We start from the raw sequence: 21,983 nt of genomic DNA, 5'->3' as shown, positions 1-21,983 counted from the left end.
TCGTATATCCAAACTATCGAGTACTCCCTCCACCCTGGTCTTGGAAGTGATCGTCAGACGACAGATATCTAACCTCCAGGCTGAAAAGGTGACCCAAGATGACACGAAAACATCAGTAATCGTCACTCAGGATTGGTCACCAAGAACTAAATCTAAGCGTCCTTGATCCAATTCTGGTGACATTCGCAAATCGAGCTTGGCACCTCCCGACCTTCTGGATGGTTGTGGGCTTGAAATGACAATGGACGAATCCGTTTGGCCAAGTCGTCTAGCAAGCATTAAATCTCTTGCTATACCCGTTCGTGCCCGTCTGGATATTACTGGGCCACCCACTCTGCCCCGGCTGGCATTTACCTAATCGGCCTTGGCTTCTGACCCACTGACAGTTCTTCGGCCTTATTTCGATGGTCGCGTGTCTAGAAGAAGGATCTGGACTTTTACTTTGTCTCTACATGGCCTGTATGTTCTGAAAATCCTCGTGTGATCGATCTACGCTGTTGACATGCTCAACATTCGGGAACACCCGCGATCCTACACGTGGAGTCTCATCCCACTCTCCGGATATTAAGAATTACATGTCAACCACGGAACGAGAACCGTTGTAACATCGTGGTCTTTTGCTCCGAAGAGCGTGGATATCCTTAACCCTGTGTAGTATCACATCCGCGATCCACCCACGGAGCTTTATGACAGGCAAATATCAGCGAGATCCGAAATCATCTGGACCCGGTCAGCCAAGCTATCGGGAAGTGTCTGTGTGTAGGCCCCTGAGCGTGGGATAGAAGCGCCAAAAGGAAGATGAAGGGAAACAAAGTAACGCCATCTCACATGTTGTGGAGCTTGTCCAAGCTGGTGGTACCAGGCCTGTAACGTCAAGGGATGCACGGAGGATGACAGAGATTTTCAAGCCTAGACGCTTTCATTTGCTTGGCAGGCTGACAGCCGAGGTATTTGCCAAGAAGAAAAGCTTCCAAAAGAACCTGCTGCTAAACTCAAATGGCCTGTTATCAATCTCATCTACAGCCGCCAGACGCCTTTGCCTCTTGACCGCGTCATCCGCGCGCGATCCGCATTTGGACCAACTATTTTTTTAAGCCAAGTTGAAGGATCATCAAGCTATCGCCCTTTGGGATTCTGTTGCTTCAAGAGTGGATCTAAGGAGTGACGCTGCATCCACAGCAGGGCCGGCCACCTTGTAACTTATTTTTCTCGGCCCAGGAGAGTCATTAATCGGGCAATGAAATGTCTTGGACGATGAGAATCTGCTCGCGTGAGTGTAAAAAATTTGCCGCGCTAGAAGGGGCCGCAGGATTGGCGCCACGTTGGATGCCTCTTCCCACAGTCACTCTGTCACAGCAAGAGGAGAGCTGAACTGGAGAGTTTTCAGATCTCGGTGGACGGAGAGAACCGACCACCCCGACAGCTTGAGTCGCGTCGAAGCTGCTTAAACCCGGCTGCCTCACTGTAAATCATTGCCGTTTATGATATTGCCCAGCATCAAGGATCATACCTTAAACTCCACTGGTTGCTCACTGCAGGTCAAGATCCAGCGCTGCTTGCGTCGGCGAGTCCGCCCATTTGGTTCAATCCTCCGCGAGACTAGGAAGCTGTGCTTTCTTCTTCTGCAGAAAAGCCACGCGGGGGATCCATGAACCGGGGGGTTCGCTAGGCAGCTATATTCTGTACCCCTGTAAAGATCGGCATCAGGCTCTTTGTGGCGGTTTGCCTTACGTACGGGGCTTGGCTAGTTGATGTCTTTAACGGCGGGATACAGTGGACAGTATCTGTATCACAGAATGGACTGAGGAATGAAGACTACAGAAAAAACACGAGAAACAGAGGGTCTTTTTGGTGATGAGCTTCTCGTACACTGGAAAAGACCCTCTTTAGTCCCTTCACTCATGTCTCACTGCAGGTCGGTAGATGATCAAGCTTACCAAACAAGGAAGCTCACCCGTCGATCACTCTCACATCTCCACGTTGTTGGAACCACGCTGCCACGGTTGGACCATGGCAAATGGCAAAGGATTCGATCGATTCAAAAGTCTACCCACGCCAAGCCAGCAAATCAACGGTCATGGTTCAATAAACCCCCATGCCCGAGCTCGGCCAAATACGTTCGGCTGTTCCGATCTTTTTCCCAGTGGACCTGCTTCTGTAAGGCCCTTCTGTCTTGGCTTCTGGGTCTAACCCTGAACGCAACCGTCGTCCATCATGGTCGCATGATGGAAGATCCATCTGATTAGCTTGCCCCTAGTAACAGAAACAAACCTTGTAGTTTTATCTAATCAATCAGTGGGTCATCTAAACCTGTACATATGAAGCTCCCATCGCCCACTGCCGATCCCTCAGTCCAACCCTCATCAGCTCTCTTCTTCTCTCACACTCTGATCAATTGAGATCAATTGAGTACAATGTCGTCTCCTGTGCTCAACAAAGAGACCCTCGAGACCAACGACAATGGTCGCGAGGTCACCAACGAGCCCAAGTCGGCCGCCGACGCCGTCCGCGACTTGACCTCGCCCGGAGTTGTTCGTATCAAGGCCATTTCCCAGGTCATCACCTTTACCGATCGCATCTTCATCTTCTTTGGCGTCTTCCTCATCGCCTACGCCTACGGTCTCGACGGTACCATCCGCTACGTCTACCAGCCCCTGGCCACCGACAGCTTCCACGCCCACTCCCTCCTGGCGTCCGTCAACACGCTGAGATCTGTCATTGCGGCTGCTGCTCAGCCCACGGCTGGAAAGATTGCTGATGTCTTTGGTCGTGTTGAGCTCATCTGCTTGTCCGTCTTCTTCTACACCCTCGGAACGATTGTCGAGTCCGTTGCTCAGAACCTGGCCACCTTTTCTGCCGGCGCCGTCATCTATCAGATTGGTTACACCATGATTTTGCTGCTTGTCGAGGTCATCATCGCCGATATCACCTCTACTCGAGCCCGTCTCTTCTTCAGTTACATTCCCGCCCTGCCCTTCATCATCAACACCTGGGTCAGCGGTGATGTCACTGAAGCTGTCCTGGGCCAGACGACCTGGCGATGGGGTATCGCCATGTGGTGCATCATTTACCCCGTCTGTGCCGCTCCTCTCATCATCAGTCTTATGGTTGTCTCTCACCGCGCCAAGAAGCAGGGTCTCCTCGTCAACTACCGCTCTTCCTTCCAGCAGCTCGGCTTCCAGAACTTGGCCATCAAGCTCTTCTGGCTTCTTGATGTCATCGGAATCATCCTCATCATCGCCATCTTTGCTCTGATCCTTGTCCCTCTGACCACTGCCGGAGGCTTCAAGGCCCAATGGGGACAGGCCCACATCATTGCTCCTCTTGTCATTGGCTTCGTCTGCATCCCTGCCTTTATCTTCTGGGAGCTCCGAGCTCCTCATCCTCTTGTTCCTTTCCAGAAGATGAAGGATCGCGCCATCTGGGCTCCTCTTGGTATGGCTTGCATGCTCAACTTTGCCTGGACCATGCAGGGTGACTACCTGTTTACCGTCCTCCGAGTTGCTTTCGACTTTAGCGTCTCTTCTGCTACTCGAATCACCTCGCTCTACTCCTTTGCCAGTGTCATCACCGGTACCATCCTGGGTGTTGTCGTCTACAAGGTCCGCCGCCTCAAGATGTTCATCGTCGCCGGTACCTGCCTCTTCCTCGTCGCCTTCGGTCTGCTCATCCGCTACCGAGGTGACCCCAGCAGCTCCAACAGGTCTGGTGTCATTGGCGCCCAGATCGTTCTGGGTATCGCTGGTGGTATGTTCCCTTATCCTGCTCAGGCCTCTCTCCAGGCCTATCTCCAGCACGAGCAGCTCGCCATCATGACTGGTCTCTATCTCGCCACCTACAACATCGGCTCTTCCCTCGGCAACAGTGTGTCTGGTGCTATTTGGACCCAGGTCCTCCCGTCGCACCTCGAGAAGAACTTGGCTGGCATCAACGACACTCTCGCCACCTACGCCTACGCTCAGCCTCTTTCTGCCATGCTCGAGTACCCCGTTGGTACTCCTGAGCGTGATGCCATGATCCAGTCTTACGAGGATGTCCAGCGTCTGCTTACCATCACCGGTATCTGCCTTGCTGTCCCACTCATCGCCTTCTCTCTGTGTCTGCGCAACCCCAAGCTCAACGACCAGCAGAACCTGGTTGAGAATGAGAAGCCTGGTGAGGCTGTTGAGGGAGGTGAGAACAAGGCCTAAGTGGAAAAGTATGATAATCTGTTAATATACCTAATTCGTTATTAATTGTGCGAAGATGACTGAGCTTGATGTGACCCGATACCCCTACGCCATACGGACTCTCCATGGCTGAGTGATTCCCTCTGCAACACGCCAACCTTGCATGTGAGCGAACTTGGCAGCATTCCATCACCAGGGGTTCTCATCGGATGGACTGAAGCTTGGCACTGGACTGGACTTGTGTAGAGGGAGTTCGAAAGAATGCACCTGAACAAAGGATCTCCTGCTGCGATGAACAACCTCCCTCTGGGACCAACTAGCTAATGGGAAGCACATATTGTTTACCCTGGCACCCGCTGTAGTCTTCTATCGACACGTGTACCACGCTTAATGGGCTAAACACGCATACCGCCGTGAGCGTACACACAAAGATCGAGGATCTCAGACGCCGCGTACGGGAAGCCGACGTTCTGCAGCGTTACCGAGAAGATGACCACAATACGCTTCGGAATTCGCAGCGATTCAGTTGTTCAGAAAACTCATCCAGATCCCCTTCCCGAAGCCCGCCTTTGACGATCCAACCCTAGCAACCACGATGCTCAACCAAGACCAGCCAAGAGAGTACAAGCTAAAAAGAAATAAGGGGATCAAGCGAAAACAGGTTGTAAAGTCTCTGCCGGGTGATGAGCTGTCCCAGAAACCAATCCCTTTCAATGACAAAACGAATACAGACAGCAGATTCTCTCCACAAACACATTCCCACATGCGAGAGTGTCGCACAGCCATTACACCCTGTATCTTTAATCGATGTTCGAAAAGTCGGCGACCGGGTTTTCTCTATTCTCCAAGGATCGGTCGCGTTTAATCATCTGGCTTCCGTCAGCGATGGGCGTCAAGTATGGGGCGGCGCATTCGACATACGGTTGGTTTCTTTTTTTTCTTCCTTTTTATGTCTTTTGATCGAAAGTGGTAGTGTTGAATCTCCTGTCATTCAACGACCAAGAACTTCTCAAGGATGCACAGTATCGAGCCCGTATCATCGACGCCCGTAACACGGCCCATGTCCTTCTGAAGGACTGCTACCCACACGATCCGGACTAGAAGAACATGCCTCAAGAGTCCGCGGGCTCTGGGTGGCCAGCATGAAGCCGACTCCCTCCCAACCGTAATCTCCCCCGTTGTATGTCGGAGACCGGCCGTCGGCAATAGACCGACTGTCGCGGACTCGTTAGCAAGTAGTCAGAGAGAGGAAAAAGGCGAACTCTTACTTCCGTGCTTGATCAATTCATTCCAGACTCAAGGTCTTCCTCCGGCTCGTTGAGCAGCCAGGCCACAATTGGCATCAAGATGGTCGAAAGGTCATGAGCAATGACGATGAAGCGGATCCCATGAACGGCGTCGCGTGGATCGATTTCAAATTCGAAGGGGACTCTGAGTCCCCGGGCTGCAGCCACCCGTAGTGTTTCTGGCCTTGCGCGGACATAAACTTGTCGGCGAGGGTAATCTGGAGCATTCAGCTCCCATCGCATGCTAAGAGTCACATGCCAAATATATTCCTCTTGGTCTTCAGCGTCCTCCGGGAGAAGGTCTGCGTTGCTTGAATCCCGTGACATGCTAGTGCAATAAGCTACAGTGGTCGCGTCGGGGATAAGAAGGAATCAAGTAAGAGGATTGGCGGTGTTGGTTGTAAAGCTGGTCGAAGATGTGAGGGTAATGGTGAAAGTTTTGAGTGAGAGAAGATGCCTTTTTATGTTTAGAAGATGAAGTTCCTGGCAGCTGGTGGCAGCTGTCAACAATACACTGCACAACAATAGAGAATGCGTTTGCACCCCTTGACCTCAGAACATTCTCAGATTCGGCTCAATAGATGCGTTTGCACATTCAAAGCTGGCGTCACTTTGATGAGTGACAACCGCGATTGATAGTAGCGTTTAGCCTCTGTTTCTTCTTCTTTTTGGACTTGTTTGGATGTGTTCTTCTCGCGACAATATCTGAGCAGGTTAATATCGTCTCTGGCGCCTTATTCCCATTTCTCTTGATGGTAGTTGAAAGCGTTTACTGTTAACTCACAGGGACTTGGTTCATTTGTTAACAGAGACGCCTTAGTATCGTGGAAATGTGGTAGCTGAAGGTGATCTCCAAGGCTTCGTTGTGAAGGGCTCACCATCACCACCATCACTATCAGCACCACAGTCTACAAGAAGCCTTCCCACTATGCCGACCGATGACCATGCTGCTGGCCCTATCCGTTCATATGAGGAATGATCTCAGCCTTGTCGATCACGCTAGAGTAGGCCCGACGATGGATGCGCGTATCATGGTTCCGTACACATTGTGGGTGGGTGGTGGTGGGTTTTGGGGGGTAATCGATGTCAGTGCTGGAAGAAGTTGAAGTGAGGCTTGGAATGTTTTGAAGGGGGCTTTATGATTGTTGAACCTCGGGGGCTGTCGGCGCCGTCGTCTCCTTTGAGGCGAGGGAATCCGAGCCCACGCAAGTAGGCCCTTGTGTACAATGTGGTACCCGTCGTCAATGGCGGCGGTGACAAAACGTGGGATAGATGCACCATGAATGTTGGTTTTGTATTGTCGAAGTCGAGTAAGGCGTGTGGAATTTACCAGAGCGGCTGAAAAGGTGAAGGATACAGGTTTCCCTTGAGAGTGAGTGATTGGTAGTTGAGAGAGGTCCTTTGATCGGGGAGGTACCTTTATCTATTCAACCCAGTGCCTGCCAGGATTATCCATCATGTCAGTAAGAATCCAAAAGCTCACATTAATGGAAAATGTAATGGCCTATCTCGCCTATTACCATTGGTCATGGAATTCAAAAGGCCGGCTGCTTAATAGCAGACATTCATACGAGAGGCGCGTGATTGGACATCACGGCACCATGTTGCAAAGCACCGCGACAAGACCATGGGAGGAGATTCTCTAGGAACATGGTGAATAGAAGACCTAGGTACTTGGAATTGTCTCCCGTGTGCTTCACATGTTCTTCATTTAGCTTATCCATCACGTCATGTAACGCGATCAGCGATAGTGGCGGCTAGCTCTCCTGCCTTGTCGGCGGTCTTTTCCTCAATCATGGTGTTGATATTGGCGCGTCAGTTTGGCCATCCTTCGTTTTGACTGCTCTCTATTTACAAGGCCCAACAATCAACAACCAGCACAACGACCGCCACCTCGGAGCTCACAGCACACCACAACAGCGCGCCGAGTTCATTGAGCGCCTAATCAACAGCGGCCATCAGCAGGAGGCTCCCTCGCAGCACCAAGGACCCTAGCACTACAGCTTCCCATTCATCCCCCCATTACAGCATATCCACCACCTTCCACGCCTGCTTGAAGACAGCCTTGAGCTCTTCGGGCCCAACTGGGTGATCCTCCGCAGTGAGTTGCGCGATGGCCTCAAAGTCGATGCCGTAGTCCAACTTGACTCCTCCAACGGTCGCACCGAGGGCCTCGATGATGGTGTCGAGGTCAGAAGCGGTGACTTGGTAGGGCACTCCGTCGAGAAGAACGTGGCCGATCTCAGAAGGAGTCGTCTTCTGCCAGATCATGGATAGAAGTTCGGCCTCGACGGTAGGCCATCCGCCACGCTCCCACATCTCTTGCTGGAAGTCCTCATGACGAACTCCAAGCGATTCGGAGTGAAGGGATGGGTCAATGTGGCATTGGAAAGAGTCCAGCATCTGAATGTCGGTTTCCTTCAGACCACGGCGGTCGTCGGTGCGACAAATGACGGCCCACTTGAGGAGGAACAGCATGAAGGACAAGTCCTTGCTCATCGGGTGAGCCATGATTCTGATGAGCTTGTCGCAAAAGTCTTCGCTCAAAAGGTGGTTTCGATTCCACTTGGCGTTGTCTCGGAGGAAATCCTCGCCCGGATCGTCGTTGAAGTCAATGTCGTTGGCGTAAAAGTTGAAGAGGTAAAGGGGATCCTTGCGATACAGGCGAAAAGAGAGCTTCCAAAGAAGAAGAAGCTTGGGCCGATCGTTGGCAGTCTCATCCAACTCTTTCTTGAACATGGATCTGTTCCATCGGCCTTCGGGAAAATCTGAATTACGCCCAGCCCAGCGAAGGTGGTCGTCGGCGTCGTCAAACTCTTCTCGCGGGTACTCAGGAGGAACGGGGTCGGAGAAGCCATGGGCTTGGACAAAAGCCTTGTGCCAGTTCTTGTTGATCTTTTCGATGGCGATCTTCTGGAGAGCACGATGGCGGAAAGCGCGAGCGCCCTTGGTGCGACTGCGGCGATATCTGGGACGCTTGACCGATGGCCAGATGTCGCGGGGTCGGCGAGGGGTGAACAGCTCGGGCGATGCCGATTTCTTCATCTTGGAATGACGCTGAGTAGAATATGATGGGATGAAGAAGATGAGGTGGTGCTGAGATAAAAATATCGCGGTAGAGAGGAGAGAGGTGGTGTCTGTGATAAAGAGTTGGGGTTTGAGTGTGATGGTTGATTGATGGTGCGGGCGACGTCGAACAGAACAAGACAAAATGTGCCCAAAGACTGAACAGGGCGCGAGCTCAAGATACGGATTCTGAACTGGGAAAATTATCAAATAACCCAAAAGGGTTTGCAGTGCATTTTCGGTCAAACAGTTCTAGCGTTATCGGAGGTTGATACTCAGCGAGGTGCAAACAAACATCACCATCACCATCACCAGCACTCACGTTTTTTCGCTGCAATCGTTATACTTAAACTCATCCCAGTTAGTCAAACGTGTATTGAAACTATTGATTTCTATGATCCTAGTGATTTTGGGCACATCCGCATAACATGTTTAGTGTAAACCGTCATGGACATGAACAAGGCTACCTCCGTCGTGAGAGTAAACACCTCCCTCCTCAAACGTGCTGCTTGTCTGAATTATCCCGTTGGAGCATTAATGCTTTTATCCAAGTGAGGACCAACTCAAGACGTCATTGAGCTTTAAATTTCGCCCGGCACGGTGGTTGGGGCCATGGCCTTAGTTGACACTGGCAGACGGTCCTTTGCACTGGCAAGACCGTAGCGAGCTGCCATTTCTCCCAGAACAAATTTTCACCAAGACTTGCAGGCCTTTTCAATTTCCTTCGAGTAAGAGCGGGGTTCGGCCGAAATTCCTCTCTCTTCACCATCTTCACCTAACCACCACTCAAACTTCACCCATCCACCCCCATCCATTGCCATGGCAGAATACAGCATCCCGGACGTGATGATTCATCGCGTGATTCCTTCCATGTTCAACGCTGGGAATTTTCCCATGCAATGGATCGGCGATAATCCTACCCTCGACGAAAGGCGCCAGTACATACACGACTATGTGAAGTGGCGCTTGCCGCATGATGATATGGAGAAGCAGGAGAGAGAGCTGCGTGACTTGGCCGAACGAAAAGTAGCTATGAAGCTTATCAACGAGAACGTGGTCGAGATTGGCGCGGAGCAGTTTGAATGGCTGATTGATGAGATGTTCTGGCATACATGGCGTAAGTGACCTCATCCTGATCCCTGGAATCGCTTCTTACCTTCATCTCTATCTAGTTGGCTACTTGGAAAATACTCCGCCATTCCCATGGCCATGTCCTACGCAATCGGATGAACTCGAGGAGCTCTCCCAGTCCTTTGACAAATGGCTGGATATCTACAAGAGGGAGGGAGATCTGGTGAAGGTCCCAGAGCAAGGCGACAGTACCTCAAGCGCAGAGCAACACAACGCTTCAGGCAACGAGACTACCGCGACGACCCAAGACTTGACCATTGCTGAAACAAGTAACGGGAGTGATCATTTGCAGGAATTGAGCGAGCAGGTGAACCAGCTACAACAGGAATTGCAGTAGCAAGATGAACGAATCGAGCGGATGAACAAGAGAATTCAACAGCAGGGTAGAAAAATCTCCCAGAAGGACACGAAGATCCGCCAGCGGGATCAAGAAATCTCGCAGAAAGATAGGAGGATCTGGGTCCTAGAGGAGCTACTGCGTGTGGGACGAGACCAGTTACAGCTAGAGCAGCAGCAGAATCGAGATTTGTTGCGACTGGAGCAATGTCTTTTCCGGGCTTTGCAGCAGCAACTGAATCAGCAGACGGACGACTTGCGGAATCAGTGGCAACTGTTGCTCCAACAGCGTTCCACATTGCCTCGGCACGATGCGTCTAGGGAGTGAGAGGAGGGAGAGGATTTGCGAGGAGGTCGGAGAGAGTGCTGTCTGGGAGGAACGTTGTCGGAGAGGACGAATCTAATGCGACCGAGGGATGCTAGGTACTGCTACCACGGAACGGGGCGTCGGAAGGCGGAGGCTGGTTGAGAAGGCTGACGAGAACCATGAACGGGAGCTTGGTGAAGAAGCTAGGACGCAAGGGGAGCGGCAGCAGGAAGTGAATGGCTCGACATGAAACCAGCAGGTCGAAACCGTTGGAGTGCTGCGGAGTGAGTGAAGCATCTGCTGGGCTTTCGATTAACCGGCCTAACCTTGTTCACAGGGAGCGAAATCGAGAAGGATGGCGTCTGACCAACCGAAAGAGAAGCCCATCGACAAAGGCGCTTAGCAAAGACAAACAAGGCACCCACCCTCGATAGATGACGGTCGGTGGAAGAATGGTCAAGGCACGGCGACGACGCAATTCGACCGACGAGGGATAAGCAAGGAATGTTTACTTAGCTTCGAGCAAGACATACAAACGTTACCCAAGAACATCTGTGAATGCCTTGACCACGCCTCGGGCTTGTTCGTGCTGAAAGCGTACGGCTAGAAGCTTACGAGCGAACTGAGGACCCGAGGATCGTGTAGTGATTCGAATTCATGCCAAACACCTTTTAGTCAATACATAAAAGACTCTGGAACAACACCCGAACGCCTTAAAATTGATCCCAAACACGTCTGCCAGCCTGAGAATAGGCCCAAGCGAACAAAGACATGTGGCAATCAACGCCCAACACAAGGCATCAATCGACCACCCGCGAGGCAAGAAACCACCGAAATACACCTAAGGGAGATAGTTTTATCATGGTAGCTGTCCGATAATATCTTGTTACAAACATCAACGGTTTCCGCCCACTTCAGTCAGAGACGGTCGATCTCATGCCTGGCGATGGTTGGAGCTGCGCACAAACGACAAAGGATGGGTGATACTAGGCTACGGAAGGCAATACGGTGCGGAATATGTATCACGTAGCTGTCTGTGAATTTGGAGTCAAATGGCGTCCCAGTGATGCGCGACGTGAAGGCACCTTCGCTTACCACGACAATAGAACGGGGCCATGTCCAGCCTTGCTCCATCGCAAGAATAACAAACACAAATGCGATTCGACATTTTCTATCCGAGGTAAACATAGAAAAATTGAAATCGCTCTAATAAGGCCCATGGCTGGACCCCACGCAACTGTGTTCAACGCCATCCCATACACTCACCTCCAATGTTACACTCTGCCATTGCTTGGGAGGGTTAATGCCTTCTATAATAACTGCAGACTTATATGCCCTCGAAGGATCACAAACAACGGCTTCCTAGCTATACTGACTCAGAAACTCAAGAGACCCCTCGTGCTCGCGGAGAATTGTCGCTACATGTGCCTCGCTTCTTGGCTTGATGCTGACCTTGAAAGGAAGGGGAGCCTGCAAAATCCCCGGATTATACGCCTCAGGATCAAGATGCGTAACCTCGCCGGTCTTGGGGTCAGTCGGCTCGGCAAACTCAAAGGCCCAGAGGAGCTTGGAGGCGATGCGCCACATGTTGCGCTCCGCGAGGTGGATTCCCGGACAGATTCTCCTGCCTGCGCCGTAGTTGTAGTGGTCGCGGTTGGCCCAGTCTGGGCTTCCAGCGTAGTCGTTTGCTAGCCTTGGGTGCTGGGCGTATCTGTCCGGGTCGAAGGTTTCGGGGTCTTTGTAGATGTTCTCGTTGTGGTGGATTGCCCAGGTCGGGATGAAGATGGTGGAGTCCTTGGGGATCAACATGCCCTGGTATTCATCGTCTAGAACGTACATCAAGGTCAGCCTTCAACCTGGTATCCGTAGAAGCAGAACAAACCTTGGCGGACCTTGTGCGGCAACGCCGTAACGGCACTATCGGTTAAGTGTCAGCTGGCAACAATTCCCTTTGGCCTGCACATAGACTTACACAGGTCTCCATCGCATCCCTTCCTTGACTATGCAGTTGATGAAAGGGAGCTTTGAAAAGTCGTCCCATCGCGGCGATCTTTCCGTGCCGCAGATGGCATCAATCTCCTCTCGGGCCTTGGTCTGCACCTCTGGATGCAAGGCAAATGCCAGAATCAGGGTCAGAAGCTGAGCGGCAGTTGTATCGGCACCTCCCTCAATGATCTCCCCAAGCAGGTTCGTAAAGGCATGCTGGGGAATCGAAGAGGGCCACCCCTTCTTCTCGTACTCGTCGAGGAGGGTGTCCACGATGCACCTTCGCTTCTCACCCTTTGCTCGGCGCTCCTCGACTCGACGACGAGCCTCGCCCCATGTCCCATCCATAGTCTTGCCAGCGTCAATGGCGCGACGCTTCCAGAAAGCAAACGACGAGGGAATGTATTGCAGCCACGTGAAGACATCTACGGGAGGGTTTGCTCCAGGCTCCATCGCGGCAGTCCACTAGGTTCCGAGAAAGAGAGGTTAGCATGCGCTCACCCTGTACGTGTCGCTTTGATGACTCTGGTTACCTTGTCCATGACATTGTAAACACCCTGCGACCCGGTCAGCATTTACCTCCCTATAGAGGGGCGACCCGATGGAGTTCAAGTACCTTGCACCAGAATGAGTCGGAAGTTGGGGCTCTGCATCCATAGGTGATGGAGGTGACTACTGAAGCCGTGTACCTGCGAATCTCGCTGTAGAAGTTGTCGGGGTTGTTGCACAGATTGCTCATAAGCACGGTGGCCCTATACAAGGTCAGCCTTGGGAATATTTAATCTTATCTGATGGAGTCATACTCTGCCTCCTGCACGCGAAAGTGATTCTCGTCAAGCTGCTTTGGCGAGAAATTGTGCGAAATGATCTTTCGCTTTTCTCTCCATGTCACGTCCATCTGCTCCAAGGCAAGATGATCACCCTGTGTAAGAAGCTTCCCGACATAGCTTGGGGGTCTGTCGGAGTAGATGCTACCCTTCTCTACCAGTAGTTGATGGATGGCTTTTCGATCACAGAGCACCACCGTGTTTGAGGGTCCTATCTTGAGGGAGAAGACTGGGCCGTAGGTCTTTGTCCACTCTTTCATCCTGCCACATGACACGTGAGTCAGCATTGAACAAGACCCATTGAGTTCGTCCCTACTTCTTGTAGAGTCCCGTGGTTGGGAGCATGTGGGCATTGCCTAGGATAGGCACCGTTGGGGGGCCTTTCGGCATGCGAGGATCCCGCTTGCCAATCTGCAACACGCGGTAGATTACGGCACAAAGGCCGATCAAGGCGAATGACAAGGAAATACTGAGATTCATCGTGTGTGAGTGGGACTAGGAGTGAAAAGCAGCTTGGAGCTGGTCCGAAGGGAGCGGAGGCAAGTGGCTAAATGCTCGGCTTGTTACCCTGTTCAAAAGGCTTCATGAGGGCTTCATGGCTGCTGAGCAAGCCGAAAGGTTTGCCTCTCGTGGAGCATTTTCGGACAGACTGGAATAAAGGTCATGGCGTTCGAACGGACGGGTGCGCCTTGTGGCCGGAAGTCGCCCCGAAAATCCTCCGGAGATTGACACGGCACAATATCGGCCGGTCGGCACCACCGGCCGGCTTCCGTTTTCCAACTCACATCGGCCGACTCGGTTGATAATCTGGTAGAGCAAGACTTGGCAGCTCGCATGCTTCTCATAAGGAGGGCGCGGCCGTGACAGGTCGGTATTGTCCTTGGACAAACAGTTCCTATACTACTGCTGTGCAGACCAGACACGCCAAGACCAATTTCTTAACGAACCATGACCAAGCCCAACAATTCTAAGATCAAGGTCCTGCGACTGGGTCACGTGTACTATAAACACAAGGACTCAGCCAAGGCAGAGAAGTTCCTGGCAGCCTTTGGTTTCATAGAGGTTAAGAGAGAGGGGAAGAGGATCTACTACAGAGGCTACGGCAGCGAACCCTTCCTCTACTGTCTGGAGGAGTCTTCTACCAATGAGTTTGGAGGGGCCGCTCTGGTAGTGGAATCCCCCGAGGACCTCCAGAAGGCCCGCGCCATCTTTCCAGATGCCACTGATATTTACGACCTCGACGAGGCACCAGGCGGAGGGCGGTGCGTGACAGTAAAGGATCCTATTGATGGTTGGCCTCTACATCTGGTCTATGGCCAAACACCCGTGGAACCTGCCAAGGACTACAGGTATCTGGACTTCAACTTTGTCAGCTGGTTCCTCCATTTCAACTGAATTGAAGCTGACCTCCTTCTTAAGCCTCACAAGAAGAACCGAGCCGGGAACGAGTTCCAACGATTTGAGAAGGGTAAAACTTACACAAGCACTCACAACGCGCCACATTTACTAAGAAGTGCCTATTCAGGACCGGCGCTCATCCACAAGATGGGACATTTTGGACTTTGCGTAACCCAGTTCCAAAAGACATTTGACTTTTACACCACAAACTTCAACTTTGTGCCAAGTGATGTAAGAAGCAGCAGCGGATTGATTCAGTCTCAAGCTGATAACGTGACGCAGATTCAGCACGAAGAGACTGGGCGGCACATTGCCTCATTTATACACCTGGATCTGGGAGAAACTTTCACAGATCACCACAGCTTCTTCATCTTTGAAGGTCCCAAGTCTCACGTCCATCACACCTCGTTCGAGGTCCATGACTTTGACGTCGAGGTGCTTGGGCACGACTACCTACGTGATCAGGGCTATCAGAACTGTTGGGGAGTTGGGCGGCACGTCCTAGGCAGCCAGATCTTTGACTACTGGTAAGAAGGATGTCCCTTCTACTCGGCATGTGGCTGACTTTCTGGGGGATAAGGTACGACCCGTCTGGCTTCATTGTCGAACACTATGTCGATGGGGATCAAGTGAACTGTCACTCCAAAACCAACATTGAACTTGCCACACCCGACGGGCTTCACGTCTGGGGTGAGTTGTCGTTGACCCTTGGAGGTGAAGTACTGACATGTTTAGGGCCCCGATTGCCGGACGGATTTCTCACCTAAAGGGGGCGCGGTGGTGGTTAGCAGGAGTGGGCACGTCGGAGCGTGTCGATGGTGCATATCGAGCAAATTTTGGACCGGATCGGGTAGCCCGAAGAGGGTGGAATAGTGATAGCGTTGAGGTCTCCAATAAGCAACGAGAGTTCTCTCCCTAAGGGGTCGTCTGTACCTTCGCGGCCGGGCTTTAATTGGCCTGTAGTTCTCCTTCTCGCCTTATGTGATTCTCTTAGACCTAGGGTATTGACGTAGCAAAGCCAACCCAAGGGCGCGGGCCCCTTCTCTGTTTGGGTTGATAGTTTGTTCTTTCTTGGCGTAGCTGATCACCTCTTGAAGGGCGTCACCAACAGCTTTTCCTGCTTCTCTGACTCTTCTGTGGTTGTTGCAAACACCCAATGACGGTATTTCATGCAATAGAGTTGCTCCCAAGTACTAGACCTGTTCTTTCTCTCCGATTCTTGTTACCCTAGAATGCCGCCACTCCCCTGGCTATGGAGGGAGGGCTGTTCACGTAGAGCACGCCTAGGAGATGTCACTCTGACTCTGTTTTAAGCTGTAGAAAATCCAAACACATAAGTTTATCCTAGCAGAGCTAGATAAGTCTATTTACAATCTATTCAAAAAGTGTTACAAGTCACTATCTACTCGTAAAAGACCTCATTGATGAGAGTACCTGCGCAATAGCTATGTTAGCAACACAATACACTGGGGTTTAATCCCACCTACCAATTCCATCAATCGATACGCGCATGTCGTCGCCGTTCTTGAGCCAGATTTTGGGGTTCCTGGCAATTCCGATACCTGCATGGTGTCAGCAGCTTCAAGTGAAAGGCTCCCGTGCACTGCTTACCGGGTGGAGTGCCCATCATGATAACAGTACCGCGCTCCAGTGTGGTTCCTTGGGAGAGGAACGCAATCGTCTTGGCGACTGAGAAGATCATTTCCCTAGTGTGGGAGTCCTGCACAGTTGAACCATTCAAGGTGGCCCGAATACCGAGGGCCTGGGGATCTTGGATCGCGGACGGAGATACCAGGACCGGGCCGATTGGCGCAGAATGATCCAGTCCTGGGAGTACGCCGATAGTCAGCCAAATGTTGTCCTCGAGCGTTGCTTTATTCACTTACCCTTGGAGAAGGACCATTGGCTGTTACGGAACTGCTCCGTCCGGGCGCTCACATCGTTGCCGCAGGTGTAGCCCAGGACGTAGTCCATGGCCTCGGCCTCAGGTATGTCCTTTCCATCCTTGCAGATGACTACTGTGAGCTCTGCTTCGTAATCGGTGGTCTCATCTTGCACAAACTTGGGAATGTAGATCTTGCGAGGATGAGGCCCGCTGAGTGCTGTCCGAGGCTTGATGAAGAGGACAGGATGGGTGGGCACGGGCATGTTGGCTTCTTTGGCGTGGTCATGGTAGTTGAGTCCCATACATCGAATCAAGGGTACCTCGGAGATGTCGAGGGGACCGAGAAGCTGCGGAAGAGTAGGTCAGGACGACTGAATAGTGACAGAAGCAGACCGACGCACCTGATCTACCGTCATAACTCGGTCTGTCACGTTGCCGTCAAAGACGGATCCATTTATCAGTTTCGCTTGCACCTTCTTGTTCTCCTTGCATGCAAGACCGACATCGATGGATGTGTCGCAAAGCTGGCCACGATGAATCAAGCCATCCTCGACAGCGATGAAACGGATGAGGTGTGTCCACTTGGGCGCCATGGTTCGTAACCTTTGAGACAGTATGAGCGAAATTGACAGTGAGATACTGCTTGGGCTGGCTCGACTTTTCTTCAAGACTGTCTGCCTAGAGTTTTTGTACAGAACATGTGAGCGGGTCAAGGTTGATTGGGAAGATGCATTTCGGGCAGAATTACCCCGACAGATTTCCGCCGAAGACAGGGTCAAATCCCTCCGATCAGACAGACTCGGGCGAGGAGTTGGCGGTAGGATCAGGTGTAGTGGAACATTGCCCACCTTGACGTCCCCAAAAGAGTCCATCAGCCACAGAGAACAGAGACTGCGTTCACAGAGCAGGATAAGTCATTCACGACGTCACTTGAGTTCGATATGGGTACATAGGTGGGTAGTTATTGTATCTTTCTACCGAAATAGCTCTCTAAGAGCAGAATACTGTTTAGGCAACGATCTAGATGTCTTTAAACTTGGACCCTCTCACGCAGAGACACCAATAGTCATGCCACCATCCACGGGAAGAACCTGTCCAGTAATCCATTGCGACTGAGGAAGACATAGAAAGAGAACGGCGGCCGCAATGTCATCCACCGTCCCGAGACGGGGCCAGGGCGTTGCCTTGACCATGGTCTGGTGGATGGAGCTGTTCTCGAGATTCCCTCGCGCCATACCCGTGGCGACAACGCCTGGCGCGACGCAGTTGATATTGATACTGTCCTTTGCGTGATCCAATGCTCCGGCCCGTGTCATGTGGTCAACTGAGGCCTTGGTCGCAGAGTATGCTACTTCGCCGGGGAAGCCTGTTACGGAGGCACACGATGAGATGTTGACGATGCGTCCCCGACTGCCCCATTTCTCATCCACCTCCTGCTTCAGGAACTGCTTGATGGCGGTGCGACTCATTCTGGCCGTACCGAGGGTGTTGACAGCGGCCATCTTGGCCCACAGCTCCTCTGACTCGTCCGCAAATGAGCAGAAGGGTGCCCAGTAGCCTGCGCAATTGATGAGTATGTCGATTCTTCCAAACTTCTACACCCATCTTTGTTAGCCAGCCTTATCCAGTGATAGGGGTAGTCAAACTTGCCTCGAGGGCTCGGCTAAAGGTTTCTTGCACGGCCGTCGAGCTCGCAATGTCTGTCTGCGAAAAGATAGAGTCGCCACCTCGGGCTGCGATGATATCGCCTGTGGTCTTGTCCACGTCCGCTTCGTAGCCTTTGGCATTGGCATTTTCCTGCAGATCACACAGAACAATCTTGGCACCCTCGCCGGCGAGGGCTATCGCAATCGCACGTCCCACTGGCAGCGAGGTTAGTTTTGATCCGACTGGACGATCGGTTGGTCTCCTTCGTGAGCACAAGCTTACTTCCAGACGATGCCCCTGTGACAACAGCCACCTTTCCATTCAGTTTTCCCCGCATGGTGTAATAGGTGAATGATTCGACAAGTGTTAATTGGTTTCAAAGTCTCTCTCGAATCCCTTCATCAAATTCCTCATCGGGGACTACCTGGACACTGCCGCCAGCAGAGATTGACCCCGGGGATATACCTGAACAGAAGCATCCAAGTCCGGGCCGCAGCTCCTCTCTCCGACCAGCGGCCCTCGCTAAGTGCCCCGCCCGTCAGTATCATCAGAGCGAAATCAGGCCGACGATGGTCCGTCCGGGGCCCCGCAGTGGGGCCGTGTTATCGGGCTTCGGCACACAGCTGAGCCGGTGAGGTGCCGATGGAAGCATAGCGACTTGAAAAGGCCATGTTGATGGCGTACAGCAAAATTAATCACGTTTGGCCTTCAATTTCAATCTCTCTATAACGACCCACGTGACGGCTTTGAGCCATGTTCGAAGGCAAAGTTTACTGCATCTCCGGGGCCGCGTCGGTGAGCCGACCCTCTGCCTATCCATCGCCGTGCACCTTAGCAAGGTGGCTAATTGTATTGTTGCAGGGTATTGGTCGCGCTACCGCCCTACGCCTGGCCTCAAAGAAAGTCTCGGGTCTTGCTCTCAGCGATTTGGATATTCGCGGTCTCGAGTCTACCGCCGAAGAGTGTAAGCTGGTCAGCATGATGGTAGAGGTGATGAGAACCTAATTTAACCAGGCAAGCGACTGGGGCTCGAAAACACCACAATCACGCAACTCAATGTAAGCATCCGAGCCGATGTAGAGGCATGGGTACATGCAGCGCATCGCACCTTTGGCAGGCTCGATGGCGCTGCCAACGTGGCTGGAGTGGCTGGCGGGACGGGAGAGCAGACAATCGAGACGATCGTGAGTGTCCCACTTTGTTACATCTCAACGCTGGCCCTGACTTTCGTAGGACCAGACAGATTGGGATAGGACGCTGAACGTCAACCTCAACGGTGTCCTTCACTGCATGCGGGCACAGCTGCCACTACTCAACCGACCTGGTGGTTCCATAGTCAATGTCGCCAGCACGTCTGGCAGGCGTGGCTTGCCTCACAACGCGGCATATTCAAGCAGCAAGTTTGCCGTAATCGGACTGTCAGAGTCGGCGGCAGGCGAGTACGCCAAGCAAGGCATCCGAGTCAACGCTCTTCTCCCGTGAGTCGTCTCAACCCGTCAGTGTCTTGTGTTGACAGACAGTTCCAGGGGACCGATCGACACAAAGATCTTCCGAGATGGCGAATCAGCAGGCCTATTCGACTCGGTGAGCATCTCCAAGGATACCTTGCTCGGGAGGATGGGCACGGCCGAGGAAGTGGCAAACGTTCTTTGCTTCCTTCTCAGTGACGAGGCTTCCTATGTGACAGGAGGTGAGTGTTCCATTGTTCATCCGTGTCAGAACCAAGCTAAATCTGGGGGCTTTACAGCGCATTGGAACGTGGATGGAGGATATCTAGCATGCTGAATACAATTGGTCTATGAAACCTGATGAAAGTGTATGAGAGTTTGGGTGATGAAAGCTCGATTGTGAGTGACGAGTAGGTGAGCTATATGTCGTAAATAATAGAGAAGCGCTTTAGAGATACCTATCAAGAGATCAAGAGCTTCTTATTTGGTTTCATAAAAACTCGCTAATATCGAAGTCTGAGGCCACAGTGATTCAAGTCCAAGTATTAAGTGATTTGGCTTGAATAAGACGCTCTATTGTTGGAAGTGGCGAGTTGGGAGATACTGGGATTGTCTTTCAACACAATCAACTACGCAAAGAAGAAAAAGACTATGATATTCAAGGAATTTCATTCAATTTCAAATAGAAATGGGAAGAGATCGTCTACTACAATCCGATACCAACTAGTACACAACAAAACAGTTCTTGCCCTTCTCAAAAGCACTATTAATCTGCTTGGTGTATTCCACTAGCCCACCGAGAAAGTTGAGCATCTCTGCATCACAAAGTTAGTACAAATCTGAGACTTCAAGTCGCAAGCAAACATACCTTTTGGCTTGCCGGGGATGTTGGTACCCATGTACTCCGACTTTGTCTGGGGCAGCAGCGTCTGATCACCGATATGCTGGACAAGATCGCGCCACTCCTTTTCGGCCTCGCGGGTGGCGTCGATGAACTGGCAGTTGTCCCGACGGAGTCGAAGAATGGTCTCGCAGATCCAATCGCCCTGGACTTCGGCGCAGGTCGGGCCGTTGCAGAACGAGGTTGGACCCTGGGGTCCGTACAGGAACATCATGTTTGGGAACCCGGCTGTCATCATGCCCAGTTCGGTTGAGGTGCCGTTCTTCCACTTGTCCTTAAGTGTCAGGTTGTCGACGCCCTTAATGTCGATGGAGAGGAGACCGCCCGTGACAGAGTCGAAGCCGGTCGCCAAGATCAGGATATCAAGTTCTCGAAGCGTCCCGTCCTCTGTGATGACGCCCTCGGGAACAACCTTGACAATGGGGTTGGACTTGGTGCTGATCAAGTCAACATTGCCCTGGTTGTACACCTCGTAGTATCTCTGCTCCAAGGTCGCACGCTTGGTACCGAAGTAGTAGGGGGGCTCCCGAGGGGCCAGAAGCTCGGCAATCTCGGGCTTCTCGATTCGAGGGAGGGTCTTCTTGCGCCAGAACTCGTAGGCGTACTTATTGGCGACCGGGTGGCGGATGACATCCTGATAAGTACCCAGCCAGAAAGAAAGCCCTCCCTTGGTCCAGATCTCTTCAAAGAAGGCCTCCCGCTCCTCGTCCGAGACCTCGACAGCCGACTTGGGGCTGAACTCGGAGTCAAGGCCAGCAAATTTCGTCACGCGACGCTCAAAGACCTCGGCATACTGTGACTTGATCTGGTCCTTGTCTTGCAGAGGCGTCTGACGCATGGGAAGGGCGTAGGTCGGGCTACGCTGGAAGACGGTCATGTGAGCCACCTCAGGGGCAACATCTTGGATGACCTGAAGGCCGCTGGAGCCGTTTCCAACGATGCCCACTCGCTTTCCCTTGAAGTCGATGCCCTCCTGTGGCCACTTGGATGTGTGGCAAGAGATGCCGGCGAAGCTGCCGAGGCCCGGAAAGTTTGGGATGTACGGCTTGGCAGCGAATCCAGTGCAAAGGATAAAGTGGCGCGCCGTGCGGTTGACACCCACGTTGTCGACAACGTTCCAAATGTTGTTAGCCTTGTTGAATTCAGCAGCAACCACACGGGTGTTGAAGAGGATGTCCTTCTTGAGGTGCAGCTTGGATTCGACGTGGTCAAAGTATTTTCGCAGCTCATCACGGCCCGGGTACTTCTCCGACCACGTCCAGTCCTGCCACAACTGCTGATCCGAGAACTCGTAGAGGGGTACGGGGGTATCGACACGGGCACCTCGGTAGGCGTTCCAGTACCAGACACCTCCGAGATCACCGGCATCGTCGATGGCGAGGCACTTGAGGCCGGCTTCTCTCAGCCTGCGAAGGACGTAGCATCCTCCAAAGCCGCTGCCTACGATGATGGCATCGTACTCGGGGGTGGAGATGGAACCCATGACTGACGGTGGGGTGTTTGTTTTGTTGTTGCTCTTGCTGACGCTGTTGTTTGTTCGAGTTGCTTGTCGGCTATATTAAGAATGGCTGCGGTCGCTGGCTCGTTGAAGCCAAG

General features: G+C 52.3%; 9 protein-coding genes across 9 annotated transcripts; 4 read left to right on the top strand and 5 right to left on the bottom strand.

The window, feature by feature from the left end:
• Positions 1-2,385: 2,385 nt before the first annotated feature.
• NECHADRAFT_101741 (uncharacterized protein) lies at positions 2,386-4,233 on the top strand. The gene has a single exon (XM_003050606.1). It carries the CDS (start codon positions 2,415-2,417, stop codon positions 4,188-4,190), a length of 1,776 nt encoding a protein of 591 aa, XP_003050652.1. The 5' UTR covers positions 2,386-2,414; the 3' UTR covers positions 4,191-4,233.
• Positions 4,234-7,477: 3,244 nt separating this feature from the next.
• Positions 7,478-8,500, bottom strand: NECHADRAFT_85182 (uncharacterized protein; the record flags this gene model as incomplete). Its single annotated transcript, XM_003050201.1, has 1 exon — positions 7,478-8,500. The coding sequence occupies one exon, from the start codon at positions 8,498-8,500 to the stop codon at positions 7,478-7,480; it is 1,023 nt and encodes a 340-aa protein (XP_003050247.1).
• An 840-nt stretch (positions 8,501-9,340) lies between these two features.
• On the top strand, positions 9,341-10,316 carry NECHADRAFT_85181 (uncharacterized protein; the record flags this gene model as incomplete). The annotated part of the gene is made up of 3 exons (XM_003050605.1): positions 9,341-9,638; positions 9,694-9,959; positions 9,990-10,316. 3 exons carry the CDS (start codon positions 9,341-9,343, stop codon positions 10,314-10,316), a joined length of 891 nt encoding a protein of 296 aa, XP_003050651.1.
• Positions 10,317-11,657: 1,341 nt separating this feature from the next.
• Positions 11,658-13,588, bottom strand: NECHADRAFT_96455 (uncharacterized protein; the record flags this gene model as incomplete). The annotated part of the gene is made up of 7 exons (XM_003050200.1): positions 11,658-12,121; positions 12,178-12,212; positions 12,268-12,746; positions 12,898-13,033; positions 13,085-13,119; positions 13,267-13,369; positions 13,425-13,588. 7 exons carry the CDS (start codon positions 13,586-13,588, stop codon positions 11,658-11,660), a joined length of 1,416 nt encoding a protein of 471 aa, XP_003050246.1.
• A 468-nt stretch (positions 13,589-14,056) lies between these two features.
• Positions 14,057-15,273, top strand: NECHADRAFT_96454 (uncharacterized protein; the record flags this gene model as incomplete). The annotated part of the gene is made up of 6 exons (XM_003050604.1): positions 14,057-14,476; positions 14,528-14,576; positions 14,634-14,737; positions 14,789-15,033; positions 15,087-15,196; positions 15,242-15,273. 6 exons carry the CDS (start codon positions 14,057-14,059, stop codon positions 15,271-15,273), a joined length of 960 nt encoding a protein of 319 aa, XP_003050650.1.
• Positions 15,274-15,979: 706 nt separating this feature from the next.
• On the bottom strand, positions 15,980-16,984 carry NECHADRAFT_48465 (uncharacterized protein; the record flags this gene model as incomplete). The annotated part of the gene is made up of 4 exons (XM_003050199.1): positions 15,980-16,068; positions 16,118-16,333; positions 16,393-16,738; positions 16,793-16,984. 4 exons carry the CDS (start codon positions 16,982-16,984, stop codon positions 15,980-15,982), a joined length of 843 nt encoding a protein of 280 aa, XP_003050245.1.
• Positions 16,985-17,437: 453 nt separating this feature from the next.
• Positions 17,438-18,375, bottom strand: NECHADRAFT_85177 (uncharacterized protein; the record flags this gene model as incomplete). Its single annotated transcript, XM_003050198.1, has 3 exons — positions 17,438-17,949; positions 18,038-18,253; positions 18,321-18,375. 3 exons carry the CDS (start codon positions 18,373-18,375, stop codon positions 17,438-17,440), a joined length of 783 nt encoding a protein of 260 aa, XP_003050244.1.
• Positions 18,376-18,791: 416 nt separating this feature from the next.
• NECHADRAFT_85176 (uncharacterized protein) lies at positions 18,792-19,900 on the top strand (the record flags this gene model as incomplete). Its single annotated transcript, XM_003050603.1, has 6 exons — positions 18,792-18,833; positions 18,900-19,002; positions 19,053-19,222; positions 19,272-19,516; positions 19,559-19,728; positions 19,854-19,900. 6 exons carry the CDS (start codon positions 18,792-18,794, stop codon positions 19,898-19,900), a joined length of 777 nt encoding a protein of 258 aa, XP_003050649.1.
• Positions 19,901-20,209: 309 nt separating this feature from the next.
• NECHADRAFT_85175 (uncharacterized protein) lies at positions 20,210-21,870 on the bottom strand (the record flags this gene model as incomplete). Its single annotated transcript, XM_003050197.1, has 2 exons — positions 20,210-20,301; positions 20,355-21,870. The coding sequence occupies 2 exons, from the start codon at positions 21,868-21,870 to the stop codon at positions 20,210-20,212; spliced, it is 1,608 nt and encodes a 535-aa protein (XP_003050243.1).
• Between the last annotated feature and the right edge of the window lie 113 nt (positions 21,871-21,983).

Source organism: Fusarium vanettenii (assembly GCF_000151355.1).
Source record: "Fusarium vanettenii 77-13-4 chromosome 9 genomic scaffold NECHAsca_6_chr9_2_0, whole genome shotgun sequence".
Taxonomy (NCBI): domain Eukaryota; kingdom Fungi; phylum Ascomycota; class Sordariomycetes; order Hypocreales; family Nectriaceae; genus Fusarium; species Fusarium vanettenii.
This window is presented reverse-complemented; position numbering and strand designations above follow the sequence as displayed.

Coding starts and splice junctions, on each gene's coding strand:
- NECHADRAFT_101741 (XM_003050606.1), top strand. CDS start 2,415: ATGTCGTCTCCTGTGCTCAACAAAGAGACCCTCGAGACCAACGACAAT.